At 37.1% G+C, this 22,304-nt stretch overlaps 1 protein-coding gene across 2 annotated transcripts in view; it reads left to right on the top strand.

Moving 5' to 3' along the window:
• DLG2 (discs, large homolog 2 (Drosophila)) overlaps positions 1–22,304 on the top strand; it is a 1,012,119-nt gene that overhangs the window by 723,715 nt on the left and 266,100 nt on the right. For both annotated transcript variants that reach the window (XM_010576558.1, XM_010576559.1), the window contains 2 exons: positions 4,043–4,187; positions 7,154–7,295. In XM_010576558.1, coding sequence (XP_010574860.1) covers positions 4,043–4,187; positions 7,154–7,295 — 287 coding nt within the window. The remainder of the gene's footprint in view (positions 1–4,042; positions 4,188–7,153; positions 7,296–22,304) is intronic.

The following is a 22,304-nucleotide window of genomic DNA, read 5'->3' as shown; positions in this document are numbered from 1 at the left end:
AACTTCTCCTATTAGAAAAGCCCCACTTGCTCCATGCCTGTTCTCCTTCTGACTCCTCTCCTTTGGCTTCTGCCACAACATTTTGTGGCTCAAGCATCTGACTCTTGTAACTAAACTGACCACTCAGATAAATTTCTTTTTTTAGCATTTGCTTTAGGTTTTTTTTTTTCCCCTCCTTAATTCAATGCTACTTAAATTGGCTTCCTAGAGCCAGAAAGTTGGCATGCAGTACTGGTTCTACCTACTCAGCTCTGATGTCAGCCCTTCTGCATGAAAGTTTCAGCATCTCAGGGGGTCGTATGCCATATACACTTTGATTTCTTATTTTGTGCACGTCTCCCACTCTTTATCTTCTTCACCTCTAACTCAACTCTTTTTTTTTTTTTTCAAACTGTATGCTCCACTAAGGTCATCTTGACAGCAGGAAGTGAAGCTTTGGTATGATGCATTGACTGTGCCACAACCACTGAAAAAGCCAGATTTAGTACTTGAGAGTCTGTTAAAATAGGCATCTTCTATGGAAACAAGAAGAAGCTCAAGAAATAGTCTCTCTTGGAGATTCTGAGAGATTCTTCTCTCTCTGTAAATCTTACCATAAAAACCAAGTACAGTATCGTATTTCCTAATAATCACCATCTCTGGCGTGATGTTTTATTCTGGCATGATGTTTTGAAGAATGATATCCAGAGATTTCCTTATGAAAAAAAGTACATACTACAGTCATCTTGCAATAATATCTAGAGAGCTGAACAATATAATTCTTCAGCATATTCAGGTTTTCATTTTTGTGAATCGGAGTACATACAGGTGTCTTTATTTGTAATCATTGTTTTATGATCAAAAAGTGAAAAAGATATTGATACATGCGCATAATAGTTTTAATGGGAATTGTAGGTCCAAAGCAAGGACTACCTTCTGAAGGAAACTGGAACATGCATAGTATATTTTGTATACTGTTAATTCTAAACTGATGTTGGCAATGACTAAGGGAAGGGGTTTTATTTCCTTCTCAAAGAGCTCCCATTTAAAAGAGACCTTATGGCACCACTGAGAATCTTTGTCTTGACGAATGAATCAACATGTTTGTTTATTTATTTGCTCTTGATGTAAATTGAGTCTGTCCTTATTTCTTTGTTTACTGAGAACTGAGCAGTCCAGGACAAAATTAATTAGTGGCAAACTTCCTTTCTAGGAGTGTTCTCTCTAGAGATGAGAAACCTGTAATTTTCTACATATTTGGGATGAGTTTGAGTAGCAATTTTGGTATATGTTGCTGGAAAACTTTTTATAGCAGAACTCTGTTTACTCTGAAGGGTCCTTTCTTCTCTTCAGATTTTCTTCCAGCATCTTTTCTCTGAAGTTCTCATTTCTATCTTGATTTCACTCATGTGTTACCTTCTTTCAAGTTCTACCAAGTTCCAGCTCTACATATTTCGGTTTTCTGCAGTATTCTGCACACTTAAGCTTATATGTACTAGAAATGAGAAAAAAAAATCCTTATACAAAAACTTTGCAATGATCTCTAGGATCTTGAAGTGTATAAAGATCAACATAATACATAACCGCTCAGACATTCATTCTTAGTTTAGAATCACTTGGTCTTTAATTCTTATCTTAACTTGTACAACTTGTACACAGCGTTGGTAAAATATCTGTCCTGTAAAGTTATTGTCAGAGAGATAAGAAGTAGGACCTGTCATAGCAAATACAAGTTTTATGTGTATCAAACTGTATTTCTTGTTTCTAAAATGGCTGTTTATCCTCCAGCTGCGCAACTGTGACATCCAAGTATGTTGTGATGGAAGTACAGCAGTCCTAACCAAGATTTTTATCAGCTAGATTTCCAGGAAAAAAAACTTTGGAAAAAGCAATAAGTCAGTTTGTGTCTTAATTGTTTTTATACACTCCTGAAAAGACCAAAAGTCAAAATATAGACAGTGCTATGATATTTCGTTTCGTGTCTTTTTTTTTGACTAAGAACATTTATTTACAGCAGCAGTGCAGTGGGAGGTTATTATGTGAGACTTTCTTTACTTCAGAAAGCTTGCAGTTAGGATGAAACACAACTTGATAGATACAATGTACGGACAGCATGGGAAGGTGAAAAGGTACATGATAACTGTGCAGTCGTATTTCCAAAAGTCTTCAGTATTTGGCAGTTTTGAAATACATAAACAAGAAAGGCATAATTTCAGTCACTTCTTGCTACCAACCTAGTAATTTAAAAGACATTTATTTATTAAAAGTGTATGTGTATGTTACTGCTGTTCATAACAAAGAAAAACAGAGAAATTTATAGAAGATAGCTATCAGATTTTTATTTAAATTGAAGACCTGTCAAAATACAGCATACAGTGTCAGCAATTCTCTTCGGAGTGTTAGGTTGTATCATTGCTGTTCATGTCAAATTGTCATAACATGCCTGTCATTGCCTCTTTCAATTAACCTTAAAACCAAGTCTGAGAATTATACAAGGAACAAAGTTTAAACAGAATCCTTACATTTAGGAATACTGTCCAGGAGCAATCATTCTCTCTTGGTGTTGATGAAATTGTCTGGGTATGAAGAGTCCTCCAGTGATTCATAATAGCTGGATTTCTTTCCAGCTACCAAAGCCTTTGGCAGTAGCTTGTTGTCACAGCCAGTTCTCTAATAATTTACTGATAATAAATTCCCTAGAAAGTATGTATTTTTTTGTCTGTTATTTACAGCTGTACTATGTTATACTATAGTTGAGGAGCTACTTTTTCTTCCATCTTGCATGATCTTAACAAGGAATCCTTGCAGTAACTGTAGAAGTTGGAGGATGGCACTTTAAATCACAATAGTTTCATATACAACATTCACTGTGAAATGTAGGTCACTGGAACAGGCTCCCCAGGGAAGTGGTCACAGCACCAAGCCTGTCAGAGTTCAAGGAGTGTCTGGACAACGCTCTTAGTCATATGGTTTAGTTATAGGTAGTCCTGTGAGGAGCAGGGAGTTGGACTTGATGATCCTTATGGGTCCATTCCAACTGGAGATAGTGTATGATTCTATGATTTCTGTTGCCTTACACCACATGTCTGAAACCTATATCTACACCCTTCTTTACTTCTTTCATCTATCCTTTATTTTTGTCGTTCAGGATGTATGTTTTTGGGGGCAGGGACCATTCACTATTCTGTTTAGAGGAGCACAACCTATTGTTGACATTCTGTGGACGTAGTGGATTTATATGTGAATAAATTTTATATGCCTCTACAATAAACCACTTACACTTTTCTTTTGATTTTCTTTCTCTGGGAGTAAAGCATAAATAAGCAAGTTTATTGCCACCATTTCCTTCCCTATTTAAGCTGTAGTCCTGTACTCTTATCCTTGCTCTTGTTAAGTATTTTTCTTTTCTGATAAAGCACAGAACTGGTACTACATTCTCTTACTTTTTCAATGTCTCTTTCCTGTGCTTCCAGAAAACTGACAAACTTCCACACTGAAAATCCCTTTTCCCCCATCCAGAACTGCCCTTTTTCATTTCCCGCACCTCATAAGCAGCCTCTTATTCTGTATATCACTTTGTACCTCTTACTATTTCAATGGTCGATGTCATATCAGGGATGGAAAGATTTGGGGGTATTAAGTATTGCTGAGGGCCCAGCCATGCATGCTAAGAGCTGAATTTGGACAGTTCACCTTGACAGATGAAATAACATGCAGTTTCTGTAAATGATGTGGTGTTAAGTTATTAAATTATTATTAATATAGTTTTATGTTAACAATGAGACTGGTAGCAGAATATCACAAAGGACTTTTCTACTGACAAGACCAAGTGCCATCTCGACCCATTATGATTCTGTGATATCAACACTGCTATGTCATTCTTTGAATATGCATGTGCTAAGAAAACTGTATTTTCTACCTTGCTGCAATAGCAAACCTTCTATAATCTTCAGTGCTCTTTGTCAACAGTATTTTTCCCCAACATTGTGATAACTGCAAGGCTGTGTCATTTTTTGGTGTCTATTTCTGCATTCCAATTCACCTATCTGATTTCTCCTTTAAGGTAAATAATTACAGTTTAGAAGAAGTTACTCATGAAGAGGCAGTAGCGATACTGAAGAACACATCAGATGTAGTGTATCTGAAAGTTGGAAAGCCCACCACCATTTACATGACTGATCCATATGGCCCACCAGATATTACTCACTGTAAGTGACTACTGCAACTCATTTTGTAGGAGATACCTGTTTGTCAGATGATTGTGGTTTTTTCATTGCTTGTCCAAAGTACCCAATTAAAGTTTATGGAACAGCTTGGAAGGCTACAAAAATGAAATGTTTATTGCCACTTAAGTATGCTACAGTCATGAAATATTACAAATAATATAATTCTGCTAAAGTATTTTTGCAGCAAAAGTTACAATGTAGCTGATGTACTGCTGTGCTGATTCCAATTAGCCATTGTCCAGGTGATCAGACTGAACTGTAATTCTTGTGATAATTACAGTAATAAGTATATGCAAATATATTTTGAAATATGATTAGATTTGTAGTCTGCAGTCCTCTGTCCACTGAAAAATCAGAACACACAGCAAACCATCTTGTACAAACTAAGTGAAAAGCCTGAGGCAAATATCTATCATATTTGTATAAAATATTTACTTGGAATGTAAAAATCTCTGTTCTACTTAAAAAAAATTACCTATTTTCTGTGTATATCCAATTCCTAAATTATTGTTTCACTTTGCTTTATTCTCAGTCTGTCCATTAACTTTATATATGTTCATCTGCTATTTTTTCACTGAGGACCAAGGCCTTATTTGTCCTTGCATTCAATGTACACTCTGTTGTAGGAAAAGTTGTTGAAACAATATGGTAAAGCTCAGTGAAGGATCTCATAGGAAGGGAAGATGATTTTATTTTAGAACAAACCTATTTCAATCAGGCTGTCATATCCACACTCTCAAAATCATCTAGGCTCATGTCCAGCATTCAGGTAGAAAGACACGCATCCAGGCGCATTGCCAGGACTCCCTGAGATGACCAAGTACAAGGGTGGGTGGCAGTGGAGTCTTTATCATACACATGTACCTTCTTATTATGTTGAAAACCTCCTTGCTGATGTGCTTTTTGTACCGGTAAGGAGATCACAGCAATTAGGATCTTCTGTCTCTCCCATCTGTCCCACCTAGCTGTCTTCAGGATTTACTCACTTCTCTTTTGTCTCCTTATCTGTGTGTACTAGGCTCCAGTCTAGTCTTTATCTCCTGCCATCACCTCTTAATGGCTTGAGTCTTTGTTTTAGTTTGGGTGGAGGCTGTCCTGACAAGTTACAAGTAGTTATGTTGAGTATTGATGACCTATTGATGGATCTAGGTGCTATCAGTACATGCCAGTCCTCCTGGTGTCCATAGGCAGGCATTCCCATTCCCTTTTCATTCACAGCAATCTGAACATTCAGTTGCAGCTCTCTATACCACTGGTGTCTGTTAGTCTAAACAGTTCATTATTGAAACTCCGTTTCTTTGTTTAGCTGTTCATTAAAAACTGTCTGCCTTGGGTTCAACTATCAACAGGGACCAGCTGCACCATCTAATAACTGGATGGCAGTTTAATATTTGAGAAGAGCTGCAGCAACTGATCCATACCCATCTTGATCTCCTGCTAATAATCCTAGGGGCACTTAAGGCCAACCAAGGACTGCGAAAGGCAGATTTTTCCAGTAAATGCTAGAGATTTAAATTTTCCTGCACTTTTGCATAGTGTTTCTTCTGTGGACTGATAAAGTTGAGGGAAAAGCTAAATATCCATAATCCTCCTTATTTAGACTGCTCCATAAAAATAGAAGGCAAGGTTTTGTAACATGCACGTCAGGTGGTATACTCAACTGTGCTGAGGATACCTATTTAGTTAGCAAATGTTACAACAGATGGCAATCATGTTGTTCAGTAGCAGTCTGGTCTGGATCTTAGCAAAGCCCAAGAAGTAAAAATGCTAAATGTCTCTATCCAATCTCCTGCTTTATAATACTTTCCAAAATAATAATTTGGGAGCTCTAAACCAGTGTGTTTTATTATGTCAGATTATAGATCAGCAGCATATGAGAAGACAGAAGTAATTCCAGAGGGAGAGTAAAGGTTGAAAAGATTTGCAGTAGCCCATCCCAGGCTGTTGGTGCATACGGATTCATTTATCCTCAGGGAACCTTTCATTATACCTACACGTTCAGAGTGTTTCAGAACGGGTAACGGCCTTTCCCTGTAGAGACATTTTGCTTTGAAACATTCTGTATCTCAGCATCTGAAAGAAAGATGGAAACTAATACTAGAAAGTTTAGCTGTCTTCTCATGAGAAAATTAATCATAGCTCATTGCAGAAGCACGTATCATTGTTTTCCCTATTTATCATTTCCTTTTCTAATTACATTAACTAGAGATTGAATACAACTATTACTACATCTCTCCAGTCATAAATATCCCCAGTAACTTCAAAACAGGAAAAAGTAAGCAAAGAACAAAACCCACAGACCCAATATAGAATCAGACAGCATAGTCCTGTAATTTCCATTATTAATCATTAATATGTAAGAGACTTGTATCCAGTTTCTGTTTTAAATAGACAGATTTACTATAATCTAAATACCATCTATGTTGGTACTGAAATTTCAATTATATTGGGAATTCTGGCACCTTTAGTGCATCGCAGCTGTAAATCTTCACCATACATAATTCTTGCCATACATAAAATTCCTGCTCCTATCCTGCATTGAGCTCTTTACTATATTATTCGCATTGCTGTATAGTGGAGCCAAAAAGAGGAGTGTGCTTTTAATCTCATTCTCTCCTCTTTACATTTCCTTCTTCAAGTCAGTCCTAATTTAAGAAAATGTTTCCTGTCTCCCAATCTATCCTTTCTTATTCAGATCCCCTCTAAAGAGTCAATCCCTGCAAATGAGCCAGCATTATTATTATTATTATTATTATTAACCTTTCAGGAAAACTTCAGCTGTTCATTCTTCCTTGTTATATTTTAAGCTCTCGCAGGCAAGGACTGTCTGTTTTGATGTTATTTACAGCAATGAGCTCGTTCTTGGTACTTAACTAAAAAATGGTGCTCTTGTGACATCTAATAAAACGTGAAAGTGGCTAACTAGAGATGCTTATTCTTACCCTCAGCTTATTCTCCACCAATGGAAAATCATATACTCTCTTCTGGAAACAATGGCACTTTAGAGTACAAGGCATCCCTGGCCCCTATCTCACCGGGAAGATACTCACCCATTCCAAAGCACATGCTTGTGGAGGACGACTACACCAGGTCAGATGCTTCTCTTTATTTGTTACCTTTCATGACAATTGCAAAGGACATAGGTAAGGCATTAAGTGCACCTCAAAAAGAATATGGCATATAGTTCTTTTCACCCGTGTTCAAGGGAAGATGAATCGAAACTGTTAACAGGTCTGAAGACAACTAAGAGAAAGATCACAGGAATGAATGCTGACCTGAGGGCCATGTTGTCTGGGTGCAATCCTGCACTAGTTCCTAAACAACATGGCTGCACTAGAACAATGCTGGCACTGAGCAAAATTTTCTGCTTCTTAACACATCTAGGAGATCTCAGGATCAGTGACTCATCCAGCTCACTGCATGTATGGGTGGAGGGACTGTATGTGCATCTGTACCTGTCCGTGACAGTACACTCTGAAAGGTCCAGCTTGTTTAGTTTAGTGAAAGCGAGGCTGAAATAGCCTGTAATTGCTCTGTGTACACACATTGAAAGATAAATGTTATGGAGAGAAAACACTATGGGAAAGGAAAGAAGATGTACAAACTAGCTGCAAGTAAATATAGGAGGCACACTGGAAAAAGTTTTTTAACCATTAGAGCAATCATAATATGAAACAGTTTTCTGTGAGAGCACAGAGGTTAAAAGGAAGCTGTTTATGCAGTGGCACTCCATACCTTTATAAAAGGGCTTCTTTGATGTGATTATCAGCAAAAATTACCCTGGAAATTACTTCTAATGTTTTGGGTTTTTTTAATAATTCCAAAAGACTTGTGACTGCTATATGGAAATATGGTAGGAGAATTGTATCTATGTAGTTGATTTCCAGGTAGAAAAGACACATAGAAAGGTGCTAGGAGGGTTCTTTTATGCCTTGTGTTAGATCAACACTGAATGTCACTGATGAGGCAGTATTTATTTATCTTTTTGTTTGAAGAGCACTACCGTTCACTTAGAAGACAACAGTTGTTAAGTTTGTAAAATGAGCCCTCATTATAATGTCTAGTGCCACAGAAAATGAGAAATTAATTTTTTTTCTGTGCTTCAGTATTTATAAATTCATTGTATTTAAAGCTAGGAGGAGGCTGTTCTGATCAACTAACCTGACCTACTGTGTATCTCAAGCCGAAGAATCTCATCCAGTTATGTATTCATCAGCTTCATAACTTGCTAATTTGCATTTCATTTCTCTTGTTGCATATGATTATGATCTCAAGCTGCTTAACTTGTTGGATCAGACAGATTCAGAGTAACTAAATCATGATACAGTGTTTAATCAGGACAAATGTATGGAAACCACACCTTGCTTCACTCTGTTGGCTAAAAGCATTTCTCCTTTGTTTTGATTGAGAATGCAAAGCTGACATTGCTTTCCTTCAACTTATGAGACATTCAATTAGGATGAATTTTCTCCAAAGGGTTTCAAGAAGTTACATTTTTTAATTAATAGTTAAAACATTGATTTCATTAAATTGTGCATCAAGGCTTTACCTGGGCTACTACTGACCTCATAATTTCTAAAATGCCTGTGTATATGACAAATACCAATATAGTAGCTACGTTACAATGATGAAGGCTTTGTCAATAAGGTTGTAGTGCTGAATTCTCTCCTTCTGTAATGAGATGTCAGCACCATTATTACTGAGAAAGAGTTGGCAAAATTTAAGAACAGCAAAAAAATGCAACCTTAAAAGTAGATTATAGCTAAGGAGACCAAGAAGTCACAGAAAGTGAAAGAAGTAATCCTAAAAAAGGAGAAAGGCTGCCCTGAGAATTAAGAGAACATTTAAACAGTTAGAAGACCTGTAAGGTAATGAAGAAGTATCTTTAGACAGTCCTCTGTTTCTTTGTGTTCCATGCAGATGATTTTAACTTTCTAATTGCTTCTACCAAAAAAAAAAAAAAAAAAGAAAAGAAAGAAAAAATAGTCATAGAAGAAAAGGCAATGACAGTCCTAGCCCATTAGTTCAGTAGATATCCAGTAGAAAGCATACTTGCTCAAAGAACTGTGCAGGATATGTATTGAAATTAATTAGTATGTCTTTTTGATCTTTTCAGGAAGAAAGATGTATTCCTATCCTGATATTTTTAGTTTGTTTTTAAACAAGTTAATTTTGCTGGTTTAGCACCTGGCAGTAAAACCAAATACTGACAGAGTCTCGTTCTTCACTGAGGTATTCACACCAATGTCCATTTTGCATTATCTGGGGAAAAAAAAAAAGAATGCCCAGAGAAGCCATGTATATTCGGTGAAATACTGCTCTCCTGTGTTCTTCTTCCTGGATTTCCAGATTAGTGTGCTGTCTAACGAAGGGCTGATGTGCAAAGTCTTCTGTGGCGTTGGCACTATTGACAGGAGAGGCTGACTCTAGAAGCGTGACCTTCTGTGGAAGGCGTGTGGCACTGGCAGAAATAAAGGTGTCGAGTAATAGGAGCAGACTCTGAATGCAACAGAGCAAATCAGATGAAAATCTCATAGTTCTAAACAAGTATTTACTTTGACCTATTGAAAAGGAGGAGGCTGTTATGGACTTAATTATATTAGTGATAATAGCTTATAAGCTACACTGATACCCAGGATACAAAAGCAAAAGATAAAATAAATGTAATCATAAGAAAAACGGTACTTCTTGCCATTGCATCTCCTCACTGGATATAAATCATACAGCAATATCTGAGAGACAGCCAAACAAGAGCCAGAGACCAGGTTTCTCTGACTACGAACTACTGTTTCTCTGACAAACTAAGGTCTGACCTTCAAAACCAAATCATTTAACCCCTGAACAATGCTGAACCTTTTTTTTTTTAAATGTCCATGTAGTTAATTATGGCCTATTGATTCAAGTGGGACTATTGAAAATGCCACAGTTAATTCTCACAGTGATTTTCACAGCAATAAACTGAGGATAGCGAATGCACTCTTTCTGTGCAATGCCATAGGATTTTCCTATGAGTCTGCCATTAAAATAAGAAGATACTTGGAAAGTCTTTGTTGCTGACCAGTTTAGAAAGACTTAAAATCCTTTGGGAAGTTAATTATCATATTGATAATTTTAGTGAAACCTATAGATCCCTTGATTGCAGCATTTATAATTAGGTTTCCTCACATAATTTTTTATAATTAAGATGATTGCCAACTACTGCAGTGCTATCCATTAAAACTACCTGGTTCTTGCTAAATAGTTTTTCAGGGCTAATTTACATGGTGATCACATAAGGAAATTTATTACCCGTGCAGTCATAATATGGCAACACTTCTGGCAGATTTTCATTTGTGCCAGCTAAAAATATTTGAAACAGTAACTTCTCCACTATAAGAGGCTTTTGCAATTTCATAATTCTTTGTACACGTGATTTGAGTGAGGCCGAGGACAAGCCTTCTTTTGATTTACTTGCTATAATGAATCTATCAGTAAAGCTTAAGTGGTTGAACACTCAATTTGTCTACTTTCTCTTGCTTTTTCTTTTTTCTTTTTCTTTTTTTGTTCCACTTCTAAGGCTTTTTTACCTAAATACTTGCGTTTTGCCTAACAAAAATAAGTGTTTCTGTTGAGAAACCTTGTATTTTTGGTTTGATATTGAATCTGCATCTGAAAAAAAATTCAGTACAACTTTGACTTAATAAAACTATGGGGAAAAATTAACTTAATCCGAGCACAAGGGAAAGAAAAGTAACAAGCCATCTTCATCCACAAGTTTTAATGAAGCTGGCTGTTGTCTTTTAATTACTGAGCTTTTGGAAGTTGTGTATATTATTGATCAAAAATGCTGTCAGTGATGGGCGTAATTTACTTTTTGTTTTGTTGAATTCATTTTAAATTCACTCAGGATGGAAGCTTTGCTTTCCTGTATATCTATGAAGACTGTCACCTTTTAAAATTTAAATAAAATAACACAACTTCAAGTTAGTAGAATGAGGGATCAAAAGTGGATAAAACCTATATGCTAAGTAACTCTATCAATACAATCATCATAATTCTGCAAGTAAGTCCTTATTTGTTTTAGTTTTTAGTAAGATTAAAGAGTTGTGCAGGCAATGCAGGAGTTTCCTCGATTGTGTTGCTGACAATTTCCTAATGCTGCTAGAGGGGAGAAACAGGAATAATTCTCTGCTTGACCTGCTGCTTATGAAAAGGGAAGAACTAGTGGCAAAGGTGGTGATAAATAACAGCTGGGATCAGAGTGACCGTGAGTTTGTTCAGTTCATGATTCAAAGGAAGTCTGGAAAGATAGTCAGCAAGTTATGACTATAGATTTCAGAAGAGCAGACTTCAGCCTGTTTGGAGAATTGCTAAGCAAAATCTCTTGGAATGCTGCCACAGAGACATAGGGTCCATGAAAGATGGATGATTTCTAAATAAAACTTACTGAGAACTCAGGATTGAACCACTCTGTTGAGCAGGAAGGAGGGGGATTCAGCAGAAGGCCTTCTTGGCTGAGCAAAGAGCTTTCTCATGACCTAAAATGCAAGATGTAGACAAGCGTTGCTTGACTGCTTAATGACAAAATCAGAAAGCTGATTGATTTGAGCTAAGACTTACAAGGGTCATAAAGGAAAACAAAAAGTGATTCTGCAGGTGTGCTACTTTCAAAAATGAAGGTAAAATTTGATGAAGAGAAAAACTGATGAATAAGGGAGAAAACAATGTAATGACAGACAATATAGAAAAAGCTGAAGTACTCAACATCATCTTTGCCAGGCATTTAAGGACCAGAAGGTAATTGGAATAGTCAGCATAGCTTTACCGAAAGCCTGGTTGCCTTTCCTGATTGAATGACTAGCTGCATGGATGAAGGAAGAGCAGTGGCAGCCCTATCCCAGCCAGTGTTACAGCACAGATGCTGCCCTGAGCAGGAATGCCTCTTTGCTGGGTGAAAACACAGCTGACTCCAAAGGCATACCTGACCCATGCCATAACTCCCACAGATGTGCATCTGGGATCTGCTGTGGGACACGTGGTGATTCCTCTTCTCTACTAGTTGCTCTGGGGAGTGGCTGCAAAGGTATTTCTCACACCTCTTCTGTGGGCAGGAGAAGCTGTAACACAGGGAGCACCCTTCAAAACTCCTCCAGCAGCCTCTCATCCAACCATGAGGAAGTGTCAGATAAACACGTACAACTAATCCATAGCTGGAAAGAAGATATGATTTGTCAAGGTTTGGAAATCTTCTGGATAGCCTTTTGGGTATCGCCTGGATTATATGCTGTCACCTTGCTCATTAGCCTTCTCCCAGCAAGGCTATGCTCATTTGCATGCAATGGCAGACTTTGGTAAGGCTTTTAACACAGTCTCCCACAGCACTCCCGTTTGAAAGCTGAGGAAGAGTGGGCTAAAAGAAGAGACTGGGTTGGGAACTGACTGAACCAGTAGGCTCAAAGGGTAACGATCAGTGAATGTCAGTGAACGTCTTCATCAATGACCTAGATCATGACACAGAGTGCACCCTCAGCAAATTTGCAGAGGATAATAAATTAAGGGGGAGTGGTTAACATGACAAATGGCAGAGCTATATTCCAGAGGGATCTTGATATACTTGAGGACTGGGCCAGGAGAAACCTCATAAAGTTCAGTAGGAAGTCTGCTCAGGTGGAACAGCTTCACACACTTGTACGGGCCATGAAACAAACATCTGAATTGCAGCTTCATTGAAAATGACCTGGAGGTTACAGCGGGTGCCAAGCTGAACATGGACCCAGGAGTGCACTCTCATTGCCAGTCAGGTAATCAGCATACTGGGCTGTAGTAGGAGGAGCATGGCCGGCAGAAAAAGATAAGTTATTTTCTAGAAGGCTGTGACTAATTCCCATTCTTCTACTTCAAGAGGGATGTGGAAAACAGGAGAGGGTCCAACAGATTCTCAAAGTCCTACGTCACATGGAGGTTAGAGGGATGTTGAGGGAACTGGGGTTTGTTTAATGTTGTGAAGAGGAGCTTAAGGGGCAATCTAAGAGCAACCTGTAAGTATTCAGTAGCAAAGATGATGAAGCCAAACTGTTCTCAGTAGAGAAGGACCAAGGGCTACAAGCGTTGGCTTTGGATATCCTGATTTCCATTTGAGAAGAAAAATAAGACACCAGGTTGGTGGAGTAGTGCTGGAGCAGGTTGCTTAGAAAGGTTGTGAAATATCCACCCTTTGAGATTTTTAAGATTTGGCTAGATAAAATCATGGCTGATCTGATCTAGTGTTGGCAATAATCCTGCTTCAAGCATAGGATTGGATGAGATGACTTACAGAGATGCATTCCAACCAGATTTTCTATGATAATAGGGAGAAAAAAGTGATTTTTGTGTGTGTGTGTGTTTGTGGAACATTCATTACTAATACAGCTGGGAGAGAAGTTACAATTTACTCTTTAGCAGATGTCTGCCTTCCTATTTCCAGAAATATTGAAATTGGAGTCTAAAAATCCTGTAGCTTTTAGATGTTCATTCCTTCTGCCTTTAACGAACAGCATAGGCAAAAGAGCCATAAAAATAAAGAACTACCATCTTGAGTTTTTACTTCCTTTTTAACTTCAGAAAATGGTAACATCAAACTTCTGTGCTTCAGCTGATAAAAAATTCACTTTAACATTTAACTCTGGCTAGATATTAAAGATTCATGGATGAAAAAGCTGTCTGAGTTATCTGTTTTCCTGTGAAAAACCTATTTGATTTCTTTTACATGCATCTTTGCAAAATAACATTTTCTGGATGAGGAGGAGGTGCTGAGTATTGGAAGGGGAAAAAAGGAGAACCATTAAGTTGAAGACTCAGGGGATTTTTTTCCCTGTAGTGAAAGTAATGTTCCTCAACCATTTCTTGTTTAGTTACATAAACTTGCTACTTGAATTGAGGATATTTTATGGCAACACCTTTAAATTTGAATGGATACACAGATTTTACTTTTCAGTATTAAGCCATTACAACTAATTTTATGGTTTGTGTCTTATAAAACTATCAATGACAGTTTTCTGACAATTGTTTTATGAAGCACAACGGTAGGAAAAAAGAATTGCAGTTTTTAGTAATGAGTCCTGAAAACTGTTCCTTTGGGGTCTTTAATGAGTTAACTTAGATCATCCACTGATGAAATATTCTGCATGTTTTAAAAGTGTGTATTTGCTGAAAGGAGTTAGCTGCACTTCCTGTTAGTTTTTGTGAGGGAATAGAATTGAAACTCATGTTTCCCAAATGAAGAAGATCATCAAGTACTGTAGGTAGAACTTTCAGATGGTGAATTTTACACTCTGGTTTTGACCTGATGTTACTATTCAAGTGGTGAGTAAAAGATACGTAGAAGTACACTGATACAGTTATATGCACATGGGTCGGGGCAAGTTTGTTCAAGTTAATATTTTCATGCTCAGTTTTTGCCAGGGGCTGGATTTGTTTATCTAGGGATAGCAAAGGTTGCATGTTTGTTTTGCTTTAAAATTTAGTGTAAATTATATCTGTTATTTTAAAAGTAATCTTAATTAACCATTATTATCATCAAATCAAATTGCATTTATTTTTAGCCATAGCAGCTTGGTCATTTAAGAGATGGAGGAAGAATTACATGGCTTAATTCATGTTCTATTCTGTGTTAAAAATTGTGGTGATACTATATTCTAAATACTGTAATATTCCATACATAGCTTCAGGGTGTTGAAATATGGCAGCTGATGAAACTGAATCCACATAGTATTTCTACTGCACTTGTCAAAATCTTTCTAAATGGCAACATATATAAGTCTTTGGGAAAAATGCGATTCATTTATCCTCCAAAATGTATTTAATATTTTTTTGCAGTACAACTCGTTAAGATTCCATATTCACACTGTGGTGCATCAAAGCTTCTCACAATTTTGTAATGAGATTATTTTAAAAAGCCAGCATGATTGAGCACAGAGTTATATGGCCAAAGCTATTTTTAGTCTCTACTTATTTCTTCCGGTTCTTTCTGAAATAGAAACATAATCAGGAGTGATTCTGTTCTGTGTTCTGACTGCCCATTCCTGTTAGATTTGAACATTGAAGAGACTAGAGGACTAGGGGGAGTGTGTTTGGCAAGGAATTATGGTAAGATTGGGTGTGAAAATGAGGGAGAACTTGTCACTGGCTGTGCAAGAATTGAAATCACAAGAAGGGAGGACTGGCATTTATTGGGTAAGAAAACTTGGATTTAGAAGGGGAGTTTAGGACACAGAAGAACATAAGTGAGAAATGGGTGAAGAGGCATGAAGAAGCAGTGGAGAAAAATAGCCTGGAGAAAAGCAGCAATGAATTTCAGGGCTGCTGAACCAACAACTCCCTCAGGGAGTGAGGCATGAGGTTTGGGATAATCGATAGTTGTGCAAGAAGACTGGGACAAGGAACAGAAATAGAGAGCAGGTAGGAAAAGTTGCTGATAAGATGCTGGCAGGATCAGGCTAGGGCCATCTCTCTGGAGAAAACGGAGAGGAACCCAGGTTTCTGGGGTTTGCATGATGCACGTGTGATCCCTGCAGGCAGTCTATCATGATAGTTCATTTGCATTACCCTTCCATCTGGAGGATGGCAGCCTGCTCTTCCTACTGGCTACTCCCCATCTCTCACAAGGTAGAGTTCTCATGCTGTAGCTCTTAAGTTGGCGACCCTGCTGATGAGTATTTTGAATTCAGTGTCCCATAGTAGGATTTCTTTCTTGGTTTAGTCTTTGATCAATCTAAGGAATTATTTAAAAAAAAAAAAAAAAGACCACTATTCAAGTTACACATTAAACATTCAGTTAAGAAAAAATTAAGTTTGTCTATATAACCTTAAATTAGACCCTTAGTGAAATACGATGGTACAGCATTTAGTTATGGTATCATCTAAAAATATCTACTTGTTGAACACCTGTCAATAGCTTTTCAGAAAAAAAAGACACAGCTGTATTTCTTACCTCTATGTTATTTGTTCCCTTCAATGAAGCATGAAATTGCTAAATTGTATAGCAATTATTTTATATTTCATGGTTTTAATATACAAATTTTATCTTAAACTAATTGTTAAACTTTACAAATGCGTAATAATTGTCTGCCTATCATAAGATTTCATTTTGCTACCCAAAATTTATTTTAAATAATAAGTCTTAACTTGGGAGAATAATTTATGTTAAAGTAAAAATTTAGGTATTGTCGAGTCACCAGATAATCTGTTATGTCCTGAGTAATCCACACATATTTAAACAGGCCTGTCAGAGATCCCCAGGTAATAGGATTTGAGTATTTTAATACAGTCAGTGGAAGCTACTTAACACTCTAAAAAACCACCGAAATTTCAGAATCTGCTTTAGTGCTTGTATGGACATTTTTCAAATGAGATAGTAGGATTGGCAGTGATAATACACACAGAAATGGTAAGTAACATTTAATAGTGCAGAGAGGAAGAAGATAACCCTAAGTACATGCTACACATGTCACGGACATGGGCTCTTAAAGCAGCTATTACCACTGAAGAAAGACACCTTGGGGTGATTGTGGTTAGTTCTGTGACATTGTCAGCTCACTACTCAAGAGCAACCAGAAAGGTAATTAAGAATGGAAATAGGATCTGATAGGAAAGGAAAAGAGTGCAAAATACAATGTTTTTCTGTATGAATCTACGATGCTTTACATCTTGAATACTACATGGAGGCAACTGGAAAAAGCCCCAGAAGAGGGTGACAGAGACAATCAGGGGTGTAGCATGGGTGCCAGGTGGAGCTAAATAACAAATAATTCCAGTACAGAAAAAAGATGTCAGAGAGAGATAGAACAAAGATCTGCAAAAGTGCCTATGGCATAGAGAAGGCAATAGGCAACTACTATTAGCGCTTTCTTACAACTCAGATAAAGGGAGTTTACAATGCATTGCCAAGTTTAAAATACAGAAAAGAGAAGTTTTTGAAATGTTACCATATGTTATCAATGTACAACCAAGTAACAGGCTTACAGTACACAAAGGTAGAGGTTTTGGGGTATGTCACATGACTAGTTTGCGGGACTCACTGCCACGGGGTGTTGTGAAGCCTAAGAATATAAAAATGTTCAAACACGAATGACGATAAGTGCTCAAATTCATGGTGGATAGGCCCACTAACCACAATTTGCCTGGCTTTAGTTTCTGGTCTACATGGTCCTTGACTTGCTGATTTCCAGCAGCTGAACGAGGAAGGGCTGTTCTTTACTGGCCCTGTTTCCTAAAAAGTCGCTGCAAGGGACTAGGGCCTTTGGTCTGATAGTCTCACCATTCCTATGTGAAACAGCCTTCTTTTCCATTACTGCAACAGAAAATCATTACTGATTTTTTTCAAATTAAGCAGTTAAGTCATTTCCTAATTCCTAATGGCTAAGAATAATGAGTGTAGAATTGGGTGTAGAATATTAAAAGTTCTAAATTATACTTGTGCCTTCTTGTAGGCCTTTTCATTTGAAAACCCAATTAAAATGTTTAAATAGTATTGTTAAGAGGAACAAGGCCATCCTTACTCTTTATTACTGTGGTAAAAAAACTGCCGTGATCTTAAGCACTTGTTTTGCAGCTACGGAAAACTTTAAGGCTCATGAAAATAGCAGTTAATAATGGAAAAGCTGAGAAATCATTGATTATAGAAGGTTTTCCAGAAAGAACTAAGGTAATGCAGTTCCAGTATTTTCTTCCAGCTCTTCACACGCCTTCTCTGTCTTTCATTTAGTTGAAATAAACATGTCATGTAAGTGATGGGATCTTATTTGAATTGTCAGGACACAGCCTATGAAATAAAACCAACTTTCAATTCTAAATAAACCTATTGAACAATAAGGTATGTGGTTCTCCTAGAAGGTTATATTAACAAGAACCTAAAAGAAGTCAGAAGACATATATATATAAAAATCACTGGTTATTAGAAGTGGAAGAGTTCATTTGTATTAAATTGCCATTGATTTCTGTTTTAATAGTGATTTACTTTTAAAGACAGTTCTTTGCACACTTCCCAGCAGCATTATATTAGCAATACTAATGTATTAGTTATCTTTACTGAACTTGGGTACAATTAAAAATTGCTACTCAAAAAAAATAAAAAATTGTTGGAAACTTGTAGCATTGTGAGATTTATCTTCTCTCAGATTGAATTTAGCGTTTCCTGGCTATGGCCCTGCATACTCAATATGCTGTGAGAGCTTAGCTGGTTGCTTTCCATATCATAAAAGGTTTTAAAATCCAAAAAATAAACTGTTAACATTTAATGTGCTATGTGTTGGCAACTGAACTCTACCAAACAGGATTCTGCAATAAAATAAGTTAAAATTAAATTGAGGACCCTGCATGCTGCTGAGGAGAGAACTGTTTTAATAATGCCATTTTCTTATAACCTCTGCTGTGCAATAAAGCCAGCCTGAAACAATAAGACAATGATGATCCAAGCAAGGAATAATAAGGACTACAAACAACTAGGAAGATTTGCTTTCTTTACACAATCTGTTATGAAATAAATAAAACCAGTGTCAGATCAATCTTCGACCTCCCACTGTTACTATTAACTTTTCCACCAATTAGTTATACCTTTCTGTGGAAATTGTGCCTCACTGCAGTTAGGTCTATCCTGATTAACAATTCCTGCTTTCAATTTTTGTTTTTTTTGTGTTTTTTTTTTTTGCTAGAGATGTAGTTTATGACTATCTGCTGTTCATAGTACTGTTTAAAAGCTTACCTTGTGGCACTGAGTGACTTGATTCTCCCTCATGTGATTGAATTATCTACTGAGGCATGTTCAAGCCAAGCTATGGTACTACTTACATTTTCTGGTGCTTCTCCTCTACTATTGTATGCCTGATTCTCATGCTAACCTAATTATCGCTGTCCATCTAGACCTAGCAGTTGTTGCTCTTATCTATCACAGAGCTTGGTTTTTAGCTCACTGATAAAGACAGAGAACTGTAATATATGTTTGTCACTAAATAGTTTAAAGACAGAAAGGGAGCAGATCTGCTAAATAAGAAGTTACAGCAGCAGTTAGTCATTTTGCAGAGTAGACCCTTATTAGATAATTACTCATTGAAAGAGATATTACAATTATCCAAGAATTATACACTAATATTCACACATTTGGCATTTTAAGGGGATTTTTTGCATAAGTATTAAAAAAAATGAAGATAATGGACAAAATAAATTCTGTGACATAGTTCTTTGTTCCTTCTCATGTTAAAAATTACAAAAATTGCTTACCATTTATTTTAAATAAGAAAAAACCTCTGAAGCTGTATGTGCTGTATCTGAAAGTGATGCAATTGCAAATAAACTACAGTGAATCAGACCTTAAATAATATATATCTAGCTTTTACACTTGTGTTACAGCACGCTAAATGACCTGCTACATGTTTTTAAATTCATTTGAAGAATGAATGCATCATAAAATAAGGCCTCAATGTTTATGTTCAGTCTGCAAGAAAAGTTGAGGTGACCTTGACTGTATTTTTTCAGAACGGCACATTAGAAACTATTTCTAAATAGCATTCTCCTTATCCCATGCTTTGAGAGAAGACAACCTGTCTCTGTCAGAGCACTGGAGAAGAAGATATGCAATACAGGATTTATCAGGTGGGCTGATCCCATTAGATAGAAGTTCTTTCTTCTTCTTCCAGTGAGGAGAAATGTAAATGACAAGAGAAAATGCTGCATTAGAAGAATCATTTAATAAAGCTGGGTGATCTTTGTAATTATCTTTTTTTTGGGGGGTGGGGGTGTCTTCCAAAGTAGGTAGGTATTATTGTAGCTAAGTACTAGTTTGCCATAGAGAAGGTGAAGAGTCAGGAGGATATTTGAAGGCAAGTCTGTTGCAGCAAGTATCTAATACTACTTTTAAGGATTACTAGCCTACATGAAGTACAGTTTGTATGACCAGGACAGTGGTCTGCCCAGTACGTTTTAATCATTCTCCTCCTTTCCATTTTTTATCCCAACTTTCAATCAGTTTTACACTACTTAGTTTATATTTACTAAACCAAATTGAGAGATAAAATAAGTTTATACTGATCTGAGCTGGAACCTTGATGTTACATACTGCTTATTTTTCAAGTTCTTGCTTTTCCTGTGCCAATAAAATGTGCAGCCAGGGCCCAGCTATGCAATTGGCACTATTAACATATGCCTCTGAGTAGTATGAAGGTATCTAAAGAACCAGTTCAGTCCATGATCTTAATGACCTTGAAGAATGGCATCTGATGGTAAATAGGTGGCTATGATGATCTCAGACCACTTCATAGACCTTACCAGAAGTGCACTCATACCTGGAATTCGCTGACACCCTGAATCCTATTCTAAGCAAAAAGTCCAAGCTTTAAAACAATAAGAAGTTTGAATTCCTTTTCTTAACCTTAAGTCCTCTCTCTTCAGCTCAATTACAGAGGGTATGTTATTAGCTAGGTCACAGTATCACTTGTATAAATACCAATGAGTAGAGGACTTTATACATCAGTACGGTGACTTCTAATTTTCTGTTATCTTACCATCCAGCAAGACTGAAAGGAGTGAAAAATACTAAAAGATTTAAAATTTGCTGTGCTTCACAAGACATTTTGTTAGGGCCCTGTGTTTATATTTGAAGGACTAATTTGGTCTCAATATGTAGGTAGATGTTGAATGTTTACCTTCATTTTGCTTTTGGAAGCAGTTTGTAACTGTCAATTAGCAGAGCAATCCCTTGTATCTATCCATCTCTGTGGCATGATTTGTGTCTCAGCACAAGGTTGGATGGTCACTCACTGATGACTCAGTGTAGTTTGAGCATTCACAATATATCCAAGGGGTAGCGACATTCTCATGTCATCTACCACTCAGAGAAGACAAGTAACTTGAATACAGGAAGACAGCAAGTAATTTATGGACTGGTTAGTGTTTTAAGCTATGGAGAAGTCTACAGTTTTTATTCATCTTCCTGCACTGGGACAATATTTCTTCAATTTTCATAGTAGGTATCATTTATATTTTGTATTTGTACTTGTTCTTTAATATACTGCCTAAAAGCAAAAGTGATTTCTGAGGCAATATAAGGCAGTATTGGTCTAAAGTAAAATAATAGAAGTGTTTTTTTCCTCTGGATTTTTTATATTGAAAGCAGCAATTGATTCAGTAAATAAATTATTAAATCTAGCCCTCTGAAACAAGTGTGAAATATGCTGATAGAAAAGAATTGCTACCTTAAACATATTTAAAGAGATTTTAGTAAATGCTTGACAGAATGCTTTATAACCAAATGAGTGACAGCTTTGCTATTTTGATATTTGTTAATCTTAAATCGCCATTTTTTTAACTGTAAAGTTTTCCCTGGGAAAGTCAGGCACAGAGAGTTCTCAAATCGTGTGTCAGATTGCTATGAATAATGTTATTGGCATTGAGTGAGACCAATTTTTAAGTAAAGTAGCTACTCCTTTTCCCCCAAAGGACAAAAGCAGAAGCTAACAACAAAGGAAAATATGTTCTCTGTATCTGCCAGTGCATCCATGACCGTAATAAATTCTGGTACCTGTGAAAGTCACAGCAAAAACCACACCCATGTGAGGCACAGCGCAGCCAGAAGAACAAGAAGAGTTCATTAACTGCTTGGCCTCTTGATATTTTCAGGCTTCTGAAATAAGATTTTCATCTAGCTAATACTATATTGCTGTGATTAAAGACAGCGGCATACCCTGGATCTTCTGGCAGAAGTAAGGATAGGACAGCAATTGTATCTTGGCACTCTTTAGAACAGAAACTTCAGGAAATTATGAGTCAAGTTTCACTCTGCCAGTAGGCCCAGAGGTATCTGCTGGGGCCAATGCGGTAGTTGGAGAAGTTGCACGATAGGAAATGTACTATGTGGTGCACTTTTTTGAAAACTGTTGCTGGTTGTCTCCTGTGGATCCCTGGCCGGTTGGTACTAAAGGCTGCATCCCCTTCTCCCCTCTCCCCAGGCGGCTCCCTGGGAGCTTTGTGGTAAGTATTGCCTCTCCCAAGCAGTTGGCCTCTAGGCAGCAGGAGAGAAATGCTAGGTGACCTGTGAGCATCAGTTTTAGGACCTTACTCTTCATACCTAGCTTCGCAGACTGCTGTCCGTAA

Source organism: Haliaeetus leucocephalus, unplaced genomic scaffold (genome assembly GCF_000737465.1).
Source record: "Haliaeetus leucocephalus isolate CR32 unplaced genomic scaffold, Haliaeetus_leucocephalus-4.0 Scaffold536, whole genome shotgun sequence".
NCBI classification, from domain to species: Eukaryota; Metazoa; Chordata; class Aves; order Accipitriformes; family Accipitridae; genus Haliaeetus; species Haliaeetus leucocephalus.
Note: the sequence above shows the minus strand (reverse complement) of the source record. Positions and strands in the feature narration are given on the sequence as shown.